This window comes from Silene latifolia, chromosome 10 (assembly GCF_048544455.1).
Source record: "Silene latifolia isolate original U9 population chromosome 10, ASM4854445v1, whole genome shotgun sequence".
NCBI classification, from domain to species: Eukaryota; Viridiplantae; Streptophyta; class Magnoliopsida; order Caryophyllales; family Caryophyllaceae; genus Silene; species Silene latifolia.
In genome coordinates, this window is record NC_133535.1 from 128,564,513 (window position 1) to 128,589,737 (window position 25,225).

General features: G+C 39.5%; 1 protein-coding gene across 1 annotated transcript; it reads left to right on the forward strand.

Moving 5' to 3' along the window:
* The first annotated feature begins 22,975 nt into the window (after positions 1-22,975).
* On the forward strand, positions 22,976-24,357 carry LOC141605935 (uncharacterized). The gene has a single exon (XM_074424866.1). The coding sequence runs from the start codon at positions 23,140-23,142 to the stop codon at positions 24,193-24,195; it is 1,056 nt and encodes a 351-aa protein (XP_074280967.1). The 5' UTR covers positions 22,976-23,139; the 3' UTR covers positions 24,196-24,357.
* Positions 24,358-25,225: the final 868 nt, after the last annotated feature.

A 25,225-nucleotide genomic window follows, 5' to 3' on the forward strand; every position in this document is an offset into this window, starting at 1 on the left:
CAATTTGCCACTATTCGCATCCCTCATCTCAACCTTTTCATTCTTACATTCCTTATACTTACATCACCCCTTGTCCATATACACTTATCTTTATATTACTCTAACTCGTGATTATATCACTCACCACATCTCACAAAACATTCTCTCTGTCTCGATAAGCTCATCCATCTTCCTTTCTTTTTCCACTATTCATCACAACCACATATAACTCATGTCCTCCCCACCAAACTCATACCCATTATAAGGTGCCACTCCCCTCATCATAAGATTGGGTAACTTACGCATCAAGACCAACACATATGTAACAATGCATAAAGAAGCAAAATAACAACTTTCAATTAAACAGGATATGCGACGAAGTCAAAAGATAAGCATATGACCCAAAATAGGGGTTACTAGATCGAGTTCAGCCTACTCGATCGAGTAGGTGAAGGTCAGAAGCACGTACAACAATTTACCAGGCCTACTTGATCGAGTAATAAATACTGTATCGAGTAACAAGATGTGTACTTGATCGAGTAAGGGCCACTCGATCGAGTACCCTACGCAGTTCTCAACAGTGTCCAATTTTCGTAAAACGGTCATATCTCACCCGTTTCTTGGTCATTTTGGGCGTGTGACCTATCGTTAGAATCGTAAAAGAACAAGCTATCACATTCAAGTAGAATCACATCAAAATCATATATACATCTCAAGTTATAAAAATTTAAAGATAACTTCTTTGTAATCGGACAACATAACTACTTAATTCTTTCTTCTAAACAAATTAAACAACAACAACAAAGTAAACAAAAACAACTCAATACTCATAAAACCAGTATCCCTAACTGCATATTACTATCTACAAAAGCCGAACAATAATATCCATCATGATCATATAATATTCAACTTACCACATAACATCCATCCAACATATTCATATAAACATAAGTAAACACATAGCGATCCCATGACACCCCATAGTGACCGGTTTAAAGTTGTAGGGCGAGTTCACGACTTTAGGACATCTCCTAAGTCTTTGCATTAGCTCCTAACAACTCTTACCCGGGTTCATTTTAATTTGACTCTCTATATTCATTGGGCTCATTAGTTACATGTTCCAAAATCGTCGCTCTGATACCACTTTGTTAAACCCCCCATACACCAAGTGTCTTACCAGGACCACCTAATGCACGGGAATGCTACCATCTCGGTTACCCGAGGCAATGTATATCAAAAGGACCATAAAATAACGTACTTTATTAAATAAACTTAAAGCAATACATGTCCAAACCAAAACTGTCAAACGAAAATACAACTGTTCCAAAAATGTTAAACCAACTAAAGTAAATAATTGTTTAAAGACACAGCGGAAGACTTCTAAACATCTCGTGGTGACTCAACCCAGCTATCTTATGCGCGTCCATCTCATACCTGCTCAATAACTACTCACCATCCCCGAATGGATCACCACAGTTTTCAAAACATTTAAACGGGGTGAGTTACTGATTACACAAAACACAATATATAAGATACATACACATTACCCAAACTCCGTCACAACTCCACACACCTAATTGGGTAAATTAGGGGTTTTGGGAGTATTGTGATTGTTAGTTAGTAATTGTATGATTGTGTGAGTGATAGGAGGTTATTTTGTAGAGGAACGTTTCTGATTCGCTGATTGTGACGATCTTGGTGGTTGCCTTTCTAGGTAGGGTTTCCCTACTCGGTTATTGATTACATAGTCGTTGGTGATGGTTGTTCATGTTGTTGACTCATGTCGTGTTGGAATTGGTAATTGGTAATTGTTGTTGTATAATGTGGTTGGTTGTGTAATTATCTGTGGTTCTCGAGGTGCGTCCTTGGCTGAGTGGAGTCACTTGTGGGAGTGCCTTCACGCCCTTGATTCGTCCTCTGTGGAACCCGCCACAGAAGAGGATGTGCACATTAAGGATCATGGGTTATCGCTCGGATGAGATGAGCGGGGCTTAGGTGGGTACGGCTGCGGTCTCCCTACAGGCGGGGCTTACAAGAATCAATTTTGTAATACTACGATTTTTTGTGTTGTTGGGTACTCTATCGAGCAGGGCTTACTCTGTCGAGTAAATGAGTGTTGCGTGCGAATCAGTGTACTGCTAATGGGTACTCGATCGAGTAGGTGGGTTACTCAATCGAGTAGGGGGCACTCAATCGAGTAAGTGACTTACTCGATCGAGTAAGTCGGTTTTTACGGGTTATTTGCCGGGTTTGATAGCAACGCGTGAAAAGGTTATATAATCTTCTCCGTCAGTTTCTTTTTACTTTTTACCAAGTTCTAAACATTTTGACAAGAAAACAAACATCGTTGCATTCTCTTTTCGCATTGCTATCAAATCCAAAGGGTTAGAGTCACTAGAATTCAGAGTTCTTTATACCGTTGAGACCGTCGCGTTGTGGGTAAGATCCTAGTATACTTTTTATATCGTTTCTTTGGTTTTGGTTAAAATCCTAATTGGGTAAATTAGGGGTTTTGGGAGTATTGTGATTGTTAGTTAATAATTGTATGATTGTGTGAGTGATAGAAGGTTATTTCGTAGAGGAACGTTTTTGATTCGCTGATTGTGAAGATTTTGGTGGTTGCCTTTCCAGGTAGGGTTTCCCTACTCGGTTATTGATTACATAGTTGTTGTTGATGGTTGTTAATGTTGTTGACTCATATCGTGTTGGAATTGGTAATTGGTAATTGTTATTGTATATTGTGGTTGGTTGTGTAATTGTCTGTGGTTCTCGAGGAGCTTCCTCGGCTAAGTGGAGTCACTTGCGGGAGTGGCTTCAAGCCCTTGATTCACCCTCTGTGGAACCCGCCACAGAAGGGGATGTGCACATTAAGAAACATGGGTTATCGCTCGGCTGAGATGAGCGGGGCTTAGGTGGGAACGGCTACGCCCCCCCCCCCCCCACTGGTGGCGAGGAATAACTGTTGCAATGAGTATTCTGGAAGGACTACACACTTTAGTGTGTAGTCAGGTGTGTGGAGTTGTGACGGAGTTTGGGTGATGTGTGTGTTGTATTTTGTATATTGTTTTTGTGTAATCAGTAACTGACCCCGTTTAAATGTTTTGAAAACTGTGGTGATCCGTTCGGGGATGGTGAGTAGTTATTGAGCAGGTATGAGATGGACGCGCATAGGATAGCTGGGTTGAGTCACCACGAGATGTCTAGAAGTCTTCCGCTGTGTCTTGAAACTTTATTTATTTTAGTTGGTTTATCATTTTGGAACAGTTGTATTTTCATTTGACAGTTTTGATTTGGACTTGTATCGCTTTAAACTTATTTAATAAAGTACGTTCTTTTATGGTCCTTTTGATATATATTACCTCGGGTAACCGAGATGGTAGCATTCATGTGCATTCGGTGGTCCTGGTAAGGCCCTTGGTGTGTGGGGTGTCACAAAGTGGTATTAAAGCGACGATTTTGGAACCTGTAACTAATGAACCCAATGAATCTAGGGATTCAAAATAAAACGAACCCGGGTAGGAGTTGTTAAGAGCTAATGCAAAGGCTTGGGAGACGTCCTAAAGTCGTGATCTCGCCCTACAACTTTGAACCGGTCACTATGGGGTGTCTTGGGATCGTTATGTGTTTATTTAAGTTATGTTGCATATCTATATTGAAATGTGCGGTATGAATCGGTGGATAACTGAATGTGGAGAATGGAGAATGTGGTGGCGAAATGTGAGTAAGTAGCATGATTATATGTTGATATGAATAACGGAATTGCATGATAATTGATTTCTAATGTGGCTTATTAGAAACATGTGAAATAGGATGTTGCTTGTTGTGTTTACGCACACACACACACAGATATATATATATATATATATATATATATATATATATATATATATATATATATATATATATATATAGTTGTTGTGGAAAGTAGTTGAGTTGAGCATGAGGGTAGCTTACGAGTCAGCATGACTCGATCAAGTGGGGAGCACTCGATCGAGTGGGTGAGGGAATCGATTGAGTGGGTAGGACTCGGTCGAGTGGGGTGTGTAATGTTTTGAACAATCGCTGCTGTTTTAGGGCACTTGATCAAGTAAGTTGGGGACTCGATCGAGCGAGGTCTACTCGATCGAGTAAGTAAGGGGCTCGATCGAGTGAGGTTTTTGATGCTTTATGGTCAGGTTCTGGAGTCGAGGCACTCGATCGAGTAAGCGGGCAACTCGATCGAGTGGTCTCAACTCGATCGAGTGGGTTGTGTTGCTCGGTCGAGTGTGAGCTGCTCAGGTCATATACGTGTTTAAGTTATGGGATGTGTGTTTATGTTTATCTCTTCTCTTATATAACTTAAAGATGCCGCCAAAGAGATCTGCATTGTATGCTAGGGCCGATATGATGAGTATTAATGAGGTTGCAAAGATGCTTGAGCATCAAGATGCACTTATGGACGCCTTAAAGAAGTTTGGGAACGATAAGGAGGCTGAGGTAGACTTTGCTAAGATGAGCATCAACATCGCTCAATCCGAAGGAGTACATGGGTATAGGTGCGCCAATGTTGCTTGACAATTGGCATAGGGAGATGGAGAATATTCTAAATGTGGTTCATTGCCCTGAGGACTTCAAAGTGGAACAAGTTGCGTTCTACTTGAGAGATGCGATTGGAGAATGGTGGGATAAGGTGAGGGAGAGTGCCTTAGACTTGTAAGTGAGACAGGGGAAGTAGGCAATACCTTGGAGTGAGTTCAAGAGAGCTATGCGTCGAGAGTTTGTGTCGGAGCATGTTCGTAGTAAGCTGAGGGAGGAGTTTGATGATTTTAAAATGACTCCGGAGATGACTGTGGCTGAGTACTACCACAAGTTTAATGAGAAGTCTAGTTACGCAGAGGATATGGGGCTGAGTCAGGAGAACTTAGCGTTGAGATTTGAGAAGGGTCCGACGTATAAGATTATGGAGAAGCTACCGGTTGGGGTCCTTACAGATGTTAAAGAGGTGTATTAGAGAGCGGGAAGAGCTAAGATATTGGTCAAAATGGCCAAAGAGAATAGGGAGAGAGGTCCCGAGAAGAGGAAAGCTGAGAGTGAGGGTGATGGTCAGTCCAGTTACAAGAGGGGCGGCCATAACCAAGGGAGGGCTTATTCATCGGGATCGGGTTTTAGTGGTGGAGCTTCCTATAGGCGTGGTCGTGGTGTTTGTAGTAGCAGCTGGGGTACATATTGCTTTAACCGTGGCGGTATAGGCCACAAGAGACTGAGTGCAACAGTGCTGTGGGCAGGGGTTTTTAGAGGCCATCACAGGGGAGTTTCTCTCAGGGTCCATCTCAGAGCTATGCTAGCAACAGGCCGGCTGGGTTATGGAACAATCAGGGTGGTCAGAGTAACAACAATGGTGGGGCTAACCGCAATGGCGGTAATTCATATCAGAAACCGGCAATAAACAACAACCAGGGGTCGGCTGCCAAGCCGTCTACTTCTATCAGTACTGTCCATGGAGGGGGACAGAAGACCAGTGGCAAGCTATTCATGATGGACAAGAAAGCTGCTGAGGATGACACTCATGTGATTACGGGTACTTTTCTTATTAATGGTGTCTTTACCTTTGTTTTCTTTGATTCGGGGGCGTTACATTCTTTTGTATCGTCGAGTCATGCTAAGCTTTTGGGTTTGAGAGATTTTGAGTCTGTAAAAGATGAAGTTTTTATACCGTCAGGAGAGTCTGTATCTTGTGGGAGGTTGTATAAGAGCGTGTCTATGATAGTTGGGCAAGTTGACCTTCCAGTGGATTTGTTAGAGTTTCCTATGGATGGTTTTGAGATGATAGTTAGCATGGATTGGTTGGGTAAGTACAAAGCTAGAATAGACTGTCACCAGAAGAGAGTCTCTTTAAGGAGTCCTAAGGGAGTTAGTGTGTCTTATCGTGGGTTTGTTGTCAAACGCAAAGTCAAAGTGATTGCAGCGGTGACATTGAAGTCTTATATGAGGAAGGGGTGTCCTTTGATCCTATGCCATGTGAGAGACCATAGTAAGGTGAATTCGACAGTTGATCAGATACCAGTGGTGGGAGAGTTTCCAGATGTTTTCCCGGAGGTGATACCAGGTTTACCACCAAAGAGGAGATAGATTTTAGTGTGGAGCTGAAACCAGGGACGGGGCCAATCTCTAAGGCCCCGTACCGCATGGGTCCTAAGGAGTTGGAGAAGCTGAAGAAGCAGTTGGATGATTTGATTGTTAAGGGATACATTAGACCTAGTGTATCACCGTAGGGAGCACCAGTTGTGTTTGTGAAGAAGAAAGATGGGAGTTTGAGGTTGTGCATCGACTACAGAGAGCTGAACAGGGTTACAGTGAAGAATAAGTATCCTTTGCCAAGGATAGATGATCTGTTTGACCAGTTGAATAGGGCATCAGTCTTTTCCAAGATTGACTTGAGGTCGGGTTACCATCAGGTGAAGATTCGGGATGAGGACATACCAAAGACAGCTTTTACATCTAGGTATGGTCACTATGAGTATGTGGTGATGCCATTTGGGTTATCTAATGCACCTACAGTGTTTATAGATTTGATGAACCGGGTCTTCAGTCAGGTTTTGGATCAGTTTGTGGTGGTGTTCATAGATGATATCTTAGTCTATTCCAAGACTAAGGAGGAGCATGATGAGCACTTGAGGTTAGTGTTACAAACTTTGCGTGACAATCAGCTATATGCAAAGTTGTCTAAGTGTGAGTTCTGGCTCGAGGAAGTTGCCTTTCTGGGGCATGTGATTTCCAAGGATGGTGTAGTTGTGGATCCGACAAAGATAGAGGCAGTGTCTAAGTGGGAGGCACCGAAGAATGTGGCAGAGATCAGGAGTTTCTTGGGTTTGGCAGGGTACTATCGTCGGTTTGTGAAAGACTTTTCTAAGATAGCCAAACCTGTGACAGCGTTGATGTGGAAACAGAACAGGTTTCGTTGGGACGAAAGTTGTGAGACGGCGTTCCAAACATTAAAGGAGCGTGGTCGGACTCACTTAGAGCTTAATTTTCGGTTACTTGTCGTTAGGAGCACCTAGACCAAAACAATATTTATAACTTCACAAACAACTCTACTATTAGTAAAGAGGCAAGCAAAGGTCGGATCCCAAAGGACGGGTATTGATGTAGGATTTTCGATTGCAAGTAGTGGTGTCTAGGGGTGTCACGATTTGGGTTGAGATAAGAAGATCACTAAACTAAATAGCAATATAAGTAAACAAGCAAGATGATTAAAATGAGATGTAAACAATTGATTAAAAGCACTAGGGTGTCATGGGGTCATAGGGGATTCATGGGAATTGATCATACAAACATATTCTCAAATTATAAGCAAGCAATTATTGTTGTGATAGATCGAGTTGGTTTATATCTTACAATCCTATGAAGGTTTGGGTCCCGGAGCCGAATCGATTAGATTGTACAACACCTACAAATCGACTTAATTCTCCCTACTCAACTATATGCATGGTCTAATAAGTCTCGAGTTGGTTTATAACGTACAAGTCTCATTGAAAAGGTAAGTGATGGGTAAAAAATGAAGGATTAATAGGCTCGCATTTCATCAAACATAACATGTGCATAAGTTGATATCACAACAAGCAAGCAAATAAATTATGAAAACATATTAAATTAAGCATGAATCATCCCCCATGTTGGTTTCCCCTAATTACCCATTAACCCTAGTTAAGGAAACTACTCACTCATTATCAAGTTTAACATGTTAACAAGGTTGTCAATCATATTAACAAAGCAAAACATGATGAATAAATGAAGATGATTAACAATAATTAAAAAGGGATTAAGAGAATTATACCTAATAATTATTCCAAAATAAAGCAAAGAATAATAGAAGTACTTGATGAATGATTGGAAGGTTGTCAATCTCCCAATAATAACCCAAATAATCTTCAATTACCTAAAATAAAAGATGAACAAAAGATGAAATTAAAGAAATGAGATTTGTATTAAGACTTGATTAGAAGTTGATTACAAGATTAAGAAGAGATTAGAATGATATAAACTACACTAAAGATTGATAAAAAGAACATGATTAATCTAATTAGACTAATGGGGTATTTATAGTGGGGATTAGGTACACAAATTAGGGTTTACTAAGGGCTTAAATGATGATTAAGTCCTTGAGGAATCGCACCTCTCAGAAAAAGATGCGGGTCTCCTTTTTGCCGGTCTTTCAAAAATATGCGCATCTTTCATGGAGCAAGAATAGGACGTGTGGGTCTGTAACACAATCCGAGCGTCCAAGGGTCGGGACGAGCGGATTCTGGCGTGGTTGGACGGGCGGATTATGGCGTGGTTGGACGGGCGTCCCTATGGCAAAGACGCTCGGATTCTTCCAGTCTTGGACGGGCGTCCTGCCTGGTTGGACGAGCGGATCTCGTCCCAGCCTTCCTTTTCTTCTTTTCTTCCTCTCTTCTTCCAATAATCCTCCGGGATTTTGTCGGGGATGCAAGGATTTCTTCATCATTTCCCATCTACTATAAAATGTACAAAGGCCTTCTAGTCTTGTCTTCTCTTTGATGCTTGGTCATTAGATTTGATCAATTTAGCTCTATTTTGCCATGAAAATGCAAGGTTTGCACTCCTCTCCTACCAAGGAAACAAAGCCTCAAAGAATATGCAAAACAAAGGACTAAAGATAGTAAATGACCCAAATATGCACTAAAAAGCATAGGAAGGAGGCTAATTCGGGGACTAAATATGCTCAAATAATGGTCACATCAAATATCCTCAAACCGAACCTTTGCTCGTCCCGAGTAAAGAGGTGACAAAACTAGGACCCTTATTTAAACTATCCTACTAATATAGCCGACATGAGATAATTAGCGGGTCTCACTCCGCCCCTTCAACTCACAACAGGACAACCAAGAGGTAGGATGCCTTCTTGCAAGGCAAGGTGGGTCTTGCCAAAATGGCGACACATCCAATCATTAAAGCACATAAAATCAAGTAATGGACGCATCTACAAAAGAATAGCCACTTTCCTCATCTAAGTGGCGGAAATTATCTAAAGGGGAAGCGATTCAAGGGTACACACTCCTTCATAGATGCAATTTCTTCAAACTACTAAGCCTAGGAGGATACCAATAAATCACCTCTAAGTTGTGTCAAGCTAGGGTACCTTTGTCCTCAATCGTTAAATGCTTTTATCAAGAATAGACTCCCTATGGCGTTAGAAACACTGGAGGATCGCGGAATTCCCCCTCTTGCCTAGACAAGAAGAAGGGTCGTCTCTTCTCTACCATGCACAAAAATGGATACGATGGATAAAGGGATCAATAGAATTTGAGTTTCATTTGGGAGTTTGCTTTTGTTGTTGTTTCCCCCCCCCCCCCCAAATTTCTTGTGGCATATAACATTTGAGAACACTTTCTTTTTGCCATTTCTTTTGATTTTTGGCATTTCAATACTTGACAATTTTTCAACTTTTTGCATTTTCTTTTGAACATTTTCAAAGCTACCCCATATGTAGTGAGGGTGCTTATTTTTGAAGCATAGGATTTTTCATTTTTGTTACTCCTCTTCTCTTTTGATGCAATTGCAAACTTTTTCTTTTCTTTTCATTTCTTGAACTCAAATTTTTGAATAATTTTTGTGCCCATTCCCTTTGATGACAAAATGTGGTAGAACATGGATGATGGTTGCATGGTTTCAAGGGTCACCTTGAAATAAACGGTAGCCAAAGAGTTATCACACCACAAGGTATTCTTGACTAGGCCTTAATCCATGGGTCAAAGTATATTAGCATGACACATCCTAGGGTGTTTTACAAGTATTATAACAAGCAAAGTCTTAAGAAGAAAAAGCATCTACTAGGGCCTATATACACTTGTCAAGCTTCCCAAGTAGACGGTTTCACAAAATTTTTCTAACATGCAAACTATATGCCATGATGCAACTAACATTTATACATCCTAATGCATATGCTTCTACCAACTAATATGCCAAATAATCTAAATGCAATCCTAAATTCACATTGTTTTTACCGCATCAATCAAAATAAAGCCACATAGTCATTAACATAAAGAGGAAAAAGGAGATTGGAAAGATTATACCATGCGGTCTTCAATATCCTCATGTCTCGGATGTGGCGTAGTCAATCAATGTGAACAAGGGTGAACAAACACAATATATACAAGACTACACTAAAAAGGAAATGAACATGTTTTTGATTTTTCAATTTTTCAAATTTTTCGAAATTTTTATTTTTTTTTTTGGATTTTGAATAAAAGTCAAGTTAGAATTTCCCATCCCCACACTAGTATGGGCATTGTCCTCAATGGCCAATACGATAGGAAATTATGCAAATATGATGCATGATTTCTAAACTAAATGCAAACTATACTAAGCTACGCTACATGATGCATGTGTTTTTGTTATGGCGGAGATCATAATTTAAATTAGCTCCCGATGCATATGCATGGACTTCCCCAAACCAAAATAGACATTATTTCTAACGTCTTGAATTTCGGGGTAGTTCATGCACATGGAATGCAATGCATGAAACTACAAAATTGTCATTTTGGATTTTACAAGTTGGGAACAATAAAAAGAACACCTTAATGAGGCCAAGGTGTTAGTCCTCCATGTTTCTAGGACTCCACAAACAAATGATCAAAATTAAATAAAGGAAACAAAAGAAGTAGACAAACCATAAGAGGGGTGAAAGAATGTAGGAGCCTTCAAGGTTTGCTAATCCTCCATCATATCATCATTATCATCATCTTCCTCCATAGATGTGGAATCATCTCCACTCCCACTTTCACTTCCTTGCTCTCCCTCACTTTCCTCTTCTTGAGCTTCTTCTTCTTGAACACCTTCTTGAACCTCTTCTTCTTCACCTTCTTCATCAACACCCTCATCATCAACATTCTCCTCTCCACCCGGTCTTCCACCACTAGAGGTGCTAGGAAAGAAAACTTCCCTATCCGCCTAACTAGGCAAAGGACATGATGGATCAAGAAGTCCTTGCCTAGCTAGATGTAGGAGGGGCGGATATTGGGCCTTGTAAGCATCCACTCTATCATTGTAAGCTTACTTGTGCATTTCCCTCATGACTAGAGTCATGTAATCATTTCCTACCTCGACATCCTTGGGTTTGAACTCGTGATACTCAAATGGGTAGGGTGGTGTGATAATAGAGGAGGGGGGCTCGTCAATCTCGCCTCTTTGTTGTTGAATGATGTACTCAGTCTCCTCGGAGAGTGGAAGAAGGTAGTTCGGTCGGTGAACACTCAATCGGCAAATCTTTGAAGGTAAGGTGAAGGATCTAGCTTTATTGGTTAACCACCCATATTTGGTGTCAAGAGAATCATGCTTGACCCACTTAAACTTATGAATCATGGTGTCCATATCAATGAGATGGCCTCCTTTAACCGCCACATAAGTGTTGTCTTTGTTGAAATTTGGGTTAAAGTGCTTGGCCAAATGGGTAACTAGTCCTCCATTTACAATGAAAGCGGTGCCCTCTTTACCACAATCGACATTAAGCCACCGTTCAACCAAAAGTCTTAGAGCATTATATGGCTTAGTAAATTTCCTTCCTATGTTCAAGGCCGACTCAAGAAGAACACAATCGAGCTTGGTAAGATGATTAGTGCCATTTCTTGCTATCAAAGTATTCCCAATGACCTTATGCCACACTCTAATGCCCGGATGGTGGACTAATAGAGCACGACAATCATGAAAGCGCACAAATTTCTTTTCGGAAATTGCATCCCAAAGAGGAGCGGGGTCATACTTGTCGGGGATCTTTGTATATTTCGGGGTATCGCTAAGGCCTAAAATCTTACTTAATTCTCCATAAGTGATGCGTCTATCAACATTTGCAAGACGAAACTCGATGTGGGTTCTAGTTTCCACCCTTGTGACTTTCAAGGAACTCAAAAATTCCAAGGTGAGGGAGGGGTATGTCAATTCTTTCATGGTAAACAATTTACCCAATCCCATAGCCTCAAAGAAGGTTTTGGTTTGTTCAAGAACACCCAACTTTGTCAAATCATCTCCACAAATAAATTTTGTAGGCATAATGGTCTTCTTAGCAAAGAGAACAAATTTATCTCTATGAGAGTCGGAAGTGAAAATTACCTCCGGATAATTGGATAATTGCTCAATGACCGGAGTTGTTGATGTTGTAGCTTCCATAGGGGGACCTTGTTGAACCTTCAACCTTGCCTCATGGACTACCAATGCCTTTGACAATTGTTTTGCTTGAAGAGCTTGTTGCCTTTTTGAAAGTGTCTTCTTTGGGGGTGCCTTATTACCTCCTTTAGTTCTTGCCATTCTTGATTACACCAAAGAAAGATTGAAATCTCCAATTTTTAGTTATGCCCAAATCCATTTAAGATGAAAGAATGTTGCTTTGTATCTTAAAAATCGACTCAAAAGTTGAAGATTTTGGTGTTTGAATCAATTGTTGTTGTAAAAGGAGTGATTAATTTTTGTTGTGAGGAAGTTTGGATTTGATTTTGTTGAATTTGGTTGAGAAAATTTGGTTTTGTTGATGTAGAGGATGAGGGTTTTTGGGGTTTTTGGGTTTTGGGTAGGGTTTGAATGTGGAAGAAATGAAAATGAATGAGGGAAGAGGGTTTAAGAGAGTCGTTATATTTGAAATAGCAGCAGGGGACGAGCGGACCAAGGATCTGGACGCTCGGATTCTTCGTGTTTTGTCTCAGGAAATGACGTCACAGGACGAGCGTCTTTCAGCAAAGACGAGCGGATTTTTCAATTTGAGACGAGCGTCTTCCTGAACGGACGCTCGGATTCTGTTACAGGGGGAAACTTTAAAATTCAACAGCAGAAAGACGAGCGTCTTTCTTGTAAGACGAGCGTCCAGAATCAGACGAGCGGATTCTCAATTGAGACGCTCGGATTCTGTGACAGACCAGTTTTTTGAATTCCGCAGTTCTGCCAGACGAGCGGATTGTATCTTAGACGCTCGGATTCCTTGACGACGAGCGGATTCTCCTTTTGGCCGCTCGGATTCCTCCTTGACCACATGGATTCAGGTCCATCCGTGGGTATTGCATAACCCGTATCATTTTCATTCTTCAATTCTCGTGTTCTTCATTGTGGGGGCACTACAAAGGCAAGAATAGCCTAGGCAATTGTTATCCCCACACTAAATCAAAGCACTACACATTAATGAAATCATAAGTCCCTCCCTCACTTCTCTCAAAATGATGAATATCTTGATCAAGGCACAAAAATATAAATCCAAAAATGACAAAGAATGCAATGTAAAAATTGAAATGCAAGTTAGGGAGTTAGAATATTTACAAGTGGTAGTTTAGGGAGGACTCCACCAAACTCTCATCCAATGTGAGATGTCAAGGGGGCATGTTCAAGGTGTTGTTGATGTTACTCAACACCTTGAAGAAGTAGTCGAAAGCTTGTTCATTGTCATGATAAAGATCCTCAATAGATCTTTGCACTTGTTGTTCTCCGTGATGGTCTTGGTTCATAGCATTACCAATGTAGGGATTAAATATCCCTTCGAACTCATCATCCCAAAGACCGCAAACTTCGTCTACTTGATCATTAAAAATTTCTTGAGTTGATAGAGACAACTCTCCTTCTTTCTTGTTTTGGCCAATGAGGCCATCCTCTTCACTTGTCATGGGTGAGCTTTTCAAGCTCTCATTGTTGCTATTTCCTTGCTCTTTTGATAGAGCATCATCAACTTTCTTTTTCCATTGGAATTTCGACTTCTTCCTATCATCCTTCCGGCTATAGTGATGAACCATAAAGCATGGTTCATGCAATCGGGGAGCTCTCATGGTCTTGTCAAGATTGAAAGTTATGGTCTCGTCTCCTACTTCTAGAGTAAACTCTCCGTGTTCACATCTATCACCGCACCCGCGGTGTGCAATAAAGGTCTACATAGGATGATCGGAATATTGGAGTCTTCTTCCATGTCAACAATGACAAAGTCCACCGGGATGAATAATTTGCCAATTCTCACGAGAACATCTTCCCATATCCCTAACGGTGTCTTCGTCGATCTATCGGCCATTTGGAGTGTGATGTTGGTACATTTAAGTTCTCCCATCCCTAGTCTTCTACTAAACGAATATGGCATAACACTCACGCTTGCTCCTAGATCACACAAAGCCTTGTTGATCGTGGTGTCGCCAATGGTACACGGTATTGAGAAGCTTCCCGCATCTTTAAGTTTCGGAGGTGAACTCCCTTGAAGGATTGCACTACTCACCTTAGTGAAGGCGATAGTTTCAAGCTTCTGGATCGACTTCTTTTTCGTAAGGATGTCCTTCATGTACTTTACATAGGCCGGCACGTGATTGATTAATTCCGTGAAAGGAATCGAGACTTCCAAATTCTTCACAATTTCCATGAATTTTCCAAGTTGGTCATTTGTTCCCCTATCCCGACTCGTCGAGTCGTCAAGACCAACAACATGAAATACGACTCACTTAATGCGAGTGAATGATAAAAGACTCATTTTATAAATAAATGCAACAATGAAAACTGAGTAGGATAAACCTACCTCATAGCAAATCCGCATAAGCAATCCGTCACACAAGCTAGGCCCGTCTCGTAAAACCGTCTCACAAAACCTATTTCCTAAAATACGATAATAATAATACAAATATGTATAAATATACCAATCTAATACGTATATAAAAACGTATAAATATACTATTCTATTTATATAAATACGACTAATTAAACCCGTCTTATACACTACCCAAAACCCGACTCAAATTCGACCACCACCACCACATATCCCCACCGTGGGCCACCACCTAGCCACGGTGGGTCCGGCCTGCCCAGGTCAGCTTTAGCCGCCACCTACCTCATGCCCCCAACCGCGACACCAAGCAACAACACTGACAACCACAATAACACCAACAGTCCAACCACCACCGTGAGTCCCCCACTGACCACGGTGGGCCCAGCCACTCCCGGCCACCATGGCACCACCCACGCGCCACCAAGAACCCGACCCAACAATCAACAACAACAAACAACAACAACAACACCCTCGACATCTCTCCTTTTTCCCTTGAACCCGCCACCTCCAGCTACCCTCACGGCCACCCACAACCACCACTCTACTCCTCTCACCGCCCTTGACCTAAGCCTACCCAGAACCAGACCCAAACCAACTTGTAATAGGGTGAAACCCGCAGCCCTACCAGAGTCATCAAAACCCCTACCTTTTTACAACTCGGTTAAAGCCCTATATGGGTGGTCAACGGTGGTCTATTGGTGGTCAAAGATGGGTCAAGATCGGGACGGGTTAAAGGTATTAATTAAATAATATAAAGGCTAGTATAAGAAGGTTTACCTTACGATCTCAAGGCAGAGGGGCAAAAGACGATTTTTCTCTTCCTTTCTCTTTTCCTCTCTTATCTCTCTAATGTTGATGGTGGATTTTGGTGGATTGCAAATGGATAAGGTTGGGTGGATAGGGTATAAAGGGTATATATATAGGTGGCAGTAGTATAATACATGTATCTTATTATTATTATTATTATATTATTCCGTCTCAACATAACTCGTATAAATACAATAAAATATTATTATTATATAATTATTAAATATGGAGGATTACACTCATCAACTCCCCTGCCTCACTCTTTTCTTTCATAAGATACACCCACACCGCTCTACTATGGTCGTCAACAATAGTAAACAAATATTGAGCGCGTGATAAACTAGCAACCCGATATTGTCCTCAAATGTCACAATGAATTAATCCAAAAAGGACATCACAACATTTATTATTAAGACGAAAAGGTGATCGAGTTTGTTTGGCTCGGCAACATGGGTCACAAACATGACTATTATTCCAATTCAAAGTGCAACCAACTAAAGGAGAAAATTGAGATAATATACTACTTGATGGATGACCGAGTCTCTTATGCCATAGTCGATCCTCCTTGGTCAACGAAACTTTCCTCACCAATTCAGCTCGTTTTGGCTTGAAACTATACACCCCTTCGTAATGCTCACCCCGTCCAATCTCCGTCTTCGTAGACCAGTCCTCCATTATACAATAGTCGGGATGAAACGTTATTACGCAATTATTTTCCTGTATTAATTGATTGACTGAAATTAAATTGCATGTTAGTGAAGGCACATAAAGAACATCTTTTAGCACGAAATCTGAGGCTAATGTAATTTCTCCGTGCTCCCTTGCTGTAATGCGTCTACCATAAGGTAAACCAACAATAGATGGAGTCTTTGTCCAAATGTTATTAAGGCATTCTCTGTTTCCCGTCATATGATGTGAAGCCCGCTGTCGATTAGCCATTCACTAACAATATTATTATTCGTACCTGTGAGTTTCTCATTACCGGCTGGACTCGTCATCAAAAGACTCCTGATCCGCTCAATTTCATCGTTGGAGAAAGGCAAATTCTGCTTCGATATTTCTCCTGATGCATTTGTAATACCCGGATATTGTGGGACCCGAAAAGGAACCTTGGGATGCGTTAGGGGACCTTAGACTAGACTAGAGGTGACTCGGGAGTGAGATATAACTATAAAGTGGACCGAGTATAACCTATATTAGACTTAGTGGAGTCGTTATAATGTCCGCCTATAGAAGGATCGTCTTACAACTATCATAATTTGAGATCTAGACATGGTATTGATGTGATTCCAATTGGAGGTGATAGCTTGTTCTCTTACAATTTCAACGGTAGGTCACACATCCAAAATGACAAGAAACGAGTGAGATATGACTGTTTTACGAAAACTGGTCATTGCTGAGAACTGTGTCGCACTCGACCGAGTGAGGTTCACTAGACTGAATGGACTCGGCACTCGACCGAGTGCACTCGCCACTCGACCGAGTGGTGCTAAATCAGAACACGGGATAAGGAAATCTTATCTCCTTATCCTCATTCATTTTATCTACTTCCTTCTCACTCCATATGCTCTCCCTTCTCTCTAAATTCCTCACAAACACTCTTACATGGGATTCAAGCTTACTTTCATGGATTGTTCATCCTTTTTCCTTCCTCCATCAACATTTGTAAGTTAAGATCTACCCTTGTTTAATTAGTTTAAACCCTAACTTTTGGGGGTTTTGTGTTGGGTAATTAATTAGTAATTAGTATGTGTAATATGGGTAATTAGTAGGTATTAATAAGGGGTTTTGTAGTTTATAATAGTGTAGGATGTATTTATGATAGTATTACATGATTTGCATAGGATTAAGATGGTCTTGCGAGACAGAATCATGTGGGATTCGAGTTGCTTATGAAGAATACTAAAAGGTAGGTTTATCCTACTCGGTTTCAATATTTTGTGTGCATATATATGTGTCTTGCATCATCATTTTATGTAGGAGTCGACTTGGATAACATGTTGGTATTTGAGGAAGTTTTATGACTTTATCCATGATATGTTGGTATTGAGTTCATGACGAGTCATATAATTGGTGTTGTATTGCATTTCCTATGTATGGTCATTGTTGTGTTGTGTTGGAGATCATTGGTGGTGTTACTTGGTTATTGTGGAGACGTAAGGCGCTTGGGAGACCGTCTTACGCTTGAGTCGCCTCTTGGAGCTTCTCACACCAAGAGGGATGTGCACATTGATGGCTTGAGCTACGGAGGGACTCGTATGGTTGAGACATGACGTCTGGCAGGGGATCCGATTGCCTTCCGGACCCGGTACGTCTGGGCGTGTCCGGGTATGTACTTGTTTGTGGTTGTTGGTATGCCTGGGCGTGTCCTGGTACCAGTGTGGTTGTCGGTATGTCTAGGCATGTCCTGGTACCATGGTGGTTGTTGGTACGTCTTGGCGTGTCCCGGTACCGGAGTGGTTGTTGTTTGATAGCGTCCCATTCATGTTATAGTCATGTTGCATACTCACACACTTTGAGTCGTGTCACACTCTATTTATTTATGGAAACTGACGTTTGTGTGTCTGTGTAATTGTCACCTATTTTCGGGGTGGCTTGTGTCGATCCATATGATATTTCCGATCATATGGGGAGCAGGTTAAGTACAGGTTGTTTTGGTGTCACGCGGGAGACGGGATGAGCGTCAGGCTTGGAGTCGAGTCGGCATGAGATAGTATTCTTTAGAAGAGTGTATTAGTAATTAGTTGTATCATTTATTTCATTTATGGTTATGTAATCCACTAAATACTTTATTTATATTAAATGTTTTTTAATTGCAAGTCTGATTTCACCGCCTCGGGAAACCGAGATGGTAACATCTCCTAATTACCTTGGTCGGGTAAGAAGGGGGTGTTACAGCATTCCCTATAGCATTAGCTTGATAATTGTCCTTCTGAGCTCGTCCTCCAGAGCATCCACGACCACGCCCATGACTGCTACCTCAAGGGCCACGACCCCGTTCTCTGCTTTTAACTACTTTGTAACCATGTTTACCGTAGCAGTTATCCTCGGTGTGGTAGTATTTCCCACAATGAGTGCATTCTGGTGGTCCTTCCTACTCTTCAGTCCCTTGCTTAGAGAAGGTGCCCCTTCCTCTTCCAGCACCATATGTCCGCGCCGCCATTGCTCTTTCAATATTCTCTTCCTTAACCTTCGTCATGCTAGAGTGTCTCTCTTCACGCAGGACTAAGGCATACGCTCGAGTGAGAGAAGTAATCAGATCCTCCATTAATAAATTTGTACGGATATGACTGTACAATCCCGTATCATCTAGTCCCATCAAAAATTGATGGACTTTCTCCTCCTCTCGCTCCTTGGTTATTGTGGTTGCCGCGCCACAAGTACACTGAGTGATTTTGCTATAATTTGCAAGTTCATCCGAAATCATTTTGAGTCGAGTGTAATACTCAACCACAGATTGTCGCCCTTGTTTGCATTCATTGAGTTCTCCTCTCAACTGACGAACTCTTGGCGCACTTCCGGATGAATACCGGTCCTTTAATTCTTCCCAAACTTCTGGAACCGTCAGATTAAAGGCAATAGTTGGGTGCAGTTTCAGGTCGATCACATTCCGTAACCATGCTTTCAACATGGCATTACATTGTCGCCAAGCCACTGCCTCAAGGTCGCCGTCTCCCTCGACCCCCGTTGGCTTTTTGAGCTTCCCTTCAATGAATCCTAATTTGTTTTTCGCATCAAGACCATTTCTAACGGCATTTGCCCATAACTCGTAATTTTCGCCGTTGAAGGTGATTTGCGTGAGAGTCAAATTAGGGTTATCCGATGGATGAAGGTAAAGAGGCGAACTCATGGGAATGATATTGGTTTTACTGTTTTTGACATCTATAATGTAGTTTTGATTTGAAAAAAAAGGCTCACGATACCATAATAAAATGTGAAACAAGGGAAAAGAGATGAAGGAAGTTTTTCTTATTCTTCAAAGTAATACAAAACCAACTATATATACTATATACATCGTATAAACATTACCTCTATTAAGATAAATAATAATCCTATGAATAAGGAAAACTAAATCAAATACTCCGTAATATATATACACTCCTTGGGCTACAAGAACGTAATATACGATGTAGCAAATAATATCGCAAATAATATCTTCGATATTCGATATTATTCTTTCACTAAATGCTCAAGAAATGACGGTTCAACTCATTGCTCTGTCTACATACGAAAGAGTACATTACATATCTATGGTTTTTAAATGGTGGCTTGCTGGGTGACTTGATAGTTGATTCTACTTTGAGAGAATCATTTCAACCAAAAATTTAAACTAGTGGTTGAAACTTGAAATTCAATCAATACATGGTGTATAGAGTAGAATACTTTGGCCCTGTTTGGTAAACAGCGGATTAGTTTAAGCATAAGCAGATTGCAAAAGCAGATTATAAATGACATATTTTATCAGAAGGTTTGACTAGCATATTATAATTAGCAGAATTAATTTGAGTGTTTGGTAATTGGCAGATTACGATTAGTAGATCGTTACTTTTCTTTGGAAAATGGAGAAATTTTTCCTATTTTACAATATGCGAACCAATATGCTGGGGTAAGCAGCATATTGTAAAACAACATATTGTAAGCAGCATATTGTAAAACAGCATATTGTAAATCTTGTTTCTGACATTGATATTTATAGCTCTGAGGTTGATTCTAAGAGCCCGAATTCTAATAGTCTTGACATGATCTTAGACACAAACATTGTTAATCAACAAGATGGTCTTCGTGAAAATATGCTCAACATTTCTAAAATGGGAGGAGGACACTCTCATTTAAGGATTTCAGCCCGCATTTATCAAAAGCTCTTGAATGGTAATGAAGTGATCTTTTATCAAAAATCTCAATTATCGACCCTGAAAGTTCGAATCCTTAAACCTGTTATTGGTGAGCTTAATGAAAATCTTAGTACTTTTAAGAAGAAGAAGAAGAAGAAGAAGAAGAAGAAGAGAAGAAAACAATCAAAAAAGGGGATAATTTCTTCTCCAATCCTAAGTAATTATGAAGGTTACAACTGTGAGTTGGGAATTAACTTTAACGGTTCAAGTGCCCTGGCTATAAATGTCACCCATCTCACTGAGTTTGCACAAGCTTCTACTGTTGTACAAGGAAGTGATCAGTCTTGTGAGCTGAAGATCAGCGATGAGTTTCACCAAAAAAATACTAGGAGTCTGATGTGCGAAGGTGATGCTTATGATTCAACAATTACATGATGAATCTATCTCCCTTGTTTTGTTAGTGCCTGTGGGAACCAAGTCTGTAAGAAGGTTCAAGAGACGACCTCCTTCGTTTGCAAGATTGTTCAAGTATCGTTCTTTGACCGGGTTTCCCAATGCCAACTATTTGAAGAAGATAGCTTGCTCGGCAATGACAAGATTACAAGTTCAACGATTCCGATCCTCTATGCATCAGGTGCACGAGAAACGGAGAATCGCCGCTTCCAAGAAGAATCACAGTTAAGGGGATGAATCTCAAAGACACAATTTATCTACTTTCTCCAAAGGTAGATCTCTTTCTCATAAATTTCTACGTCCTTGTGGCGTAAGTGTGTCTTATTGCAGGTACTCCTCCGAGGCTCAGTTGATAAAGAAGAGAAAAGAAATGTTCGCTCAATTGGCCAGCTCTGATCGTCCCGCTAAGAAGCCTATATTGGTTGTCAACCCCATCTGTAATTTAATTGCTTTTCCTAATAATGTAGTAATAAAATTCGACTCCGAGAGTCGGCTAGGTACTCTGTAGGAACATTTTCTTTACTGCTGTCAAAAATAAAAAATAAAATAAAAAAAAAATAAAATAAAAAGTAAAACAGCATATTGACCCCAAATATGATGTTTCAACATGCTGTTTACCAAACACTAAAATTAGCATATTCATTGGCCAAACATGCTAAACCCTTGAATATGCTAAAAATTGGCCAATATGTTGTTTACCAAACAGTGCCAAAGTATATAGTTACTTATTACACACCCTCACACGAAATTCGTTGCAATTGGATCATTATTATTGTAGATATTTTATGTATCATATATAAATATAATTGACTGATTATGTGTCGTATTATTTCTCGTAATACTGAATTTTAATTGTTTTGCTCCCTTTTTCAATTGAAACAAATTACAGTTTTCTTATTATTTGGTGTTTGTGAAGTGCAAAATAACACGAACGACTTATTAAACTGAATGTATTACTACTCAGAGTGTCATTACTTATGCCTAATACGGAGTACCTTTTTTTTTAAGAAGATTAGGTTCAAATTTTGAACGTGTTTCTACGTAGCATCATCAAGTACAAGTAAATGAGCAATTGTGTATGTAGGCCAGCCATTGCTCATGCCTGCATGCCTGCAATTGTCAACTACTCGCTCCCAATCGAAATGGGCATACGGAATTGAATTAGGCACATCAATGTCTACATTTAGTTGCTATGTAAAGTGAATTTGTTCATTTAATGTTAATAGCATGTTACTATTTGGGTAATTTGCACAGCAACATTAACTAACCAATCACTACCCTATGACTCTACGAGGCTACTAATAGTAATTGTACAGTTATAAACTACAGGTTAAGAGATACCCATTTTCAGAACGAGGAATGTAGAATGTAGAACTTTGCCAGTAGTATGTAGAATGTAGTACTTTGCCTAATTGATAAATAATTGTGTAAAAAAACTCTAGGGTGGATTAAAGTTGAGCATGAGACTTGCTGTTAGTGTACCACCAATCTAGCTTTAAAGCAAGTTGATGGCAACTAATCACTTCCATTATAATATCATTATTCATATATAAGTATTAGCGTTAATATAAAATAAGAGTTGATCATATTATATAAAGTACGAAAATTTATGACTCGGTGTTGAGATGAAATTATTTTATGAGATTATTAATTAGTTATATATCTTTCTCGTAGGACTGGTGGCTCGGTCTAGAGGTGGCCCAGCCCGGCCTCTGTGTTGACCCAGTGGGTTGAGTCGACCTGCACCCGAGTTGGCTTGGCCCGACACGATGACCAACTCTAGCTCGGTCTATTTCATGTAGTATCACCCCAATACCAACTAGAATCGTAAGTTAGCGAGCTAGTCTCATGAGGACATATATCAATTCTATAGCATATTTTTGAAACTGAAATATGTTAATAAGGGTCAAAATTTATTAATGGAATCACATAAAAGTCTTTCTAGCATATTTCAATTAAGAGAACTCTTTATAGATATTATGGTGCGCCCTAAGAATGAAACAGTGTTAAACTTTAAGAAGGGGAGTTTTATTATCCTATAGTGATTCGATCTGACTCAAATTCGAACTAAACCGGATGATATGAAAACAAAACCAATATATATTTGAATGTAATTTCAGTAATGATACGGTAAATACAAATATTCTCACAGAATGAATGCCTCACAGTCCGAAAATTTAAAATAGACTAATGAGCAATTAACAAACAAAACACACCAAAATTTGGCATCTTCATCATATATGAAATTTGTCTTTTTCCTTTCACACCATACACAACCAATTGCATTTCCCTACTTCCATACTCCTCATTTAAAAATAAATAAACAAAATAAATGTCTAAATAAATTGACCTTTCATATATTTATTTATTAATTGTTTGGACAATGACTTTTCCCTTAAAAAAAGAGCTTCATTCATTAACAAGTCTCCCCATTTAATCCACAATATCCTCTTCTCATTCTCTTCATTTTCTTACCCTAAAATAAACATCACATTATCTCCTTTTCCTCCTAAGAAAATGGAGAAAGGAAGCAAATTTAATCTCTTAAAGCTCTCAAATTTCTTTACTTCTTCATGCAAAACCCAAAACCTTGATGATGTTATTGACCATAATATTATTAACAAAAATCCCATTTTTACCCCTCAAAATCCCATCTTTTTACAAGCTCCATTAATGGAAGAAAACATAGATAATGATGATTTTGATGAAGATGAAAAATACCCTTTTCGTAATCTTTTTAATAAACCTAAAAAAGTAATTTCGTCTTCAAGTAATTATCAACCATGTTCATCATCTTCTTCTTCTTCAAGGTTGATGTGTAAGCCAAGATGTCCTGAAACTTTTGACCAAATGATTAGAGAAAATTGTATTATTTCCAGTGGAGGAAGTACTTTTTTACGTCGAAAAGTCGCCGGAAAGTATTCGCTTTTATCTCCTTCCGGTGACTTTTCTGGTAGGAGATGTCCTCCTGCTTCCCCTGCTTCTCCTCTGTTTTCAAAACAGGGGAAAATTAAGGATAAAAAGAAGAAAGGGAAAAAAATAAATTCTCGAAATAATAATAATAATAATTTCATGAAAAATGGGTTAAAGTCAAACCCATTTAGTTTTTCTTCTTCTAATGAGAGTGATGATAATGGGTATTTATTTAGTAGTGATGGTGAAAAAGAAGATGATGAGAAAGAAAATATGTATTCATCAAAGTCTATTTCCTTATCTTCCGATTCGGGCGATAATCAAACTCAGGCTCAGACTCAGACTCGGACTCAGACTCGGGTTAGGTCTAGGACTCGGCCTCGAAGACGAAAGATGGGTTCGAGGTCGAAAGAGGTGGGAGTGATGCCATTAGAAGGGAAAGTCAAGGATACGTTTGCTGTGGTGAAGAGTTCAAGTGATCCTTACAATGATTTTAGGACATCAATGGTGGAAATGATTATTGAGAAGCAAATATTTGGAACAAAGGAACTAGAGCAATTGTTGCAATGTTTTTTGTCTCTTAATTCCTCTCATCATCATAAGGTTATTGTTGAGGTTTTTAATGAGATTTGTGATGCTTTGTTTTCTCATTGTTCTTGAATGAAAAGGGATGAAAAAGTGAAAAAAGTTGATTATTTCCTTAATTTTAGGTTAAAATTAGGGAAATAATTTACTAATGAGTAGTGTTGTACTCTTAACCTATTATTATTATTTTGTACTTTATGATTATTAACTTTATTAATGGAGTTGAGTTGATTTAGTTCAATAGTCTAGTTGTATGAATGGCATTCTCATTTTGTCTTGTTCATAGAATTTTTGTCTTTGTGTTGTTTTTGTCTTAATGTTGTTTACTTTACTTTGTTTGATTGTTTAGGGTTTATTCTACATGTCCATATTAACACAAGAGCAATGCAATCACTCTACAATTATTACCACTTTATATGGCCATATTACTTACACTATGATTATATTTTTCGTATCGAACACTTGAAGTATCTGACACGATAGGACACTTTAACACTTCAATTCAAACCCAAAAATTTGAAAATGTTGGATAAAATGACCACATCAATGCTCAAACGACGTATTGTGTCTAATACTTACAACTAAGTCCAAGTAATCAAGTATTATACTCGTAGATTAAAAGAGGGTACGACGATACCCTCTTGTAATTTATGCATCTCTTTCAGAGCTTATACTTTGTAACCGATTTGAAGGAGGAGAAAAAAATATTACTTCGTATGAAATTGATCTATCGTCTAACATTTTTAATTAAGAATTAATATTTTCAAAAAATTAAGCAAACGAGTCTTTGGAATTTGGATTTTTCATCAGCTTTTTGACATATTTGCATGGTGATACTATTCACAAATTCTCATTGAAGACATGACATATCCGTCATAAGCTGAAGACGGATACCATTTTACCTCACAATGTACCCACTTTTTCTCTCTCTGCAACACTATTTATGTGGTCCCCTTTCTCCACTAACCCATTTTGTTACCATTTTATCTCACAAAATATCCGTCACAAATGGTAACCCGTCACAAGAGAAACCAATTAGATACGGAGTATTAGATTTTGGGATATCTTTTGAACTTCAATAGGTCTTGGTATAGACGGGTGGGTC

Coding starts and splice junctions, on each gene's coding strand:
- LOC141605935 (XM_074424866.1), top strand. CDS start 23,140: ATGGAGAAAGGAAGCAAATTTAATCTCTTAAAGCTCTCAAATTTCTTT.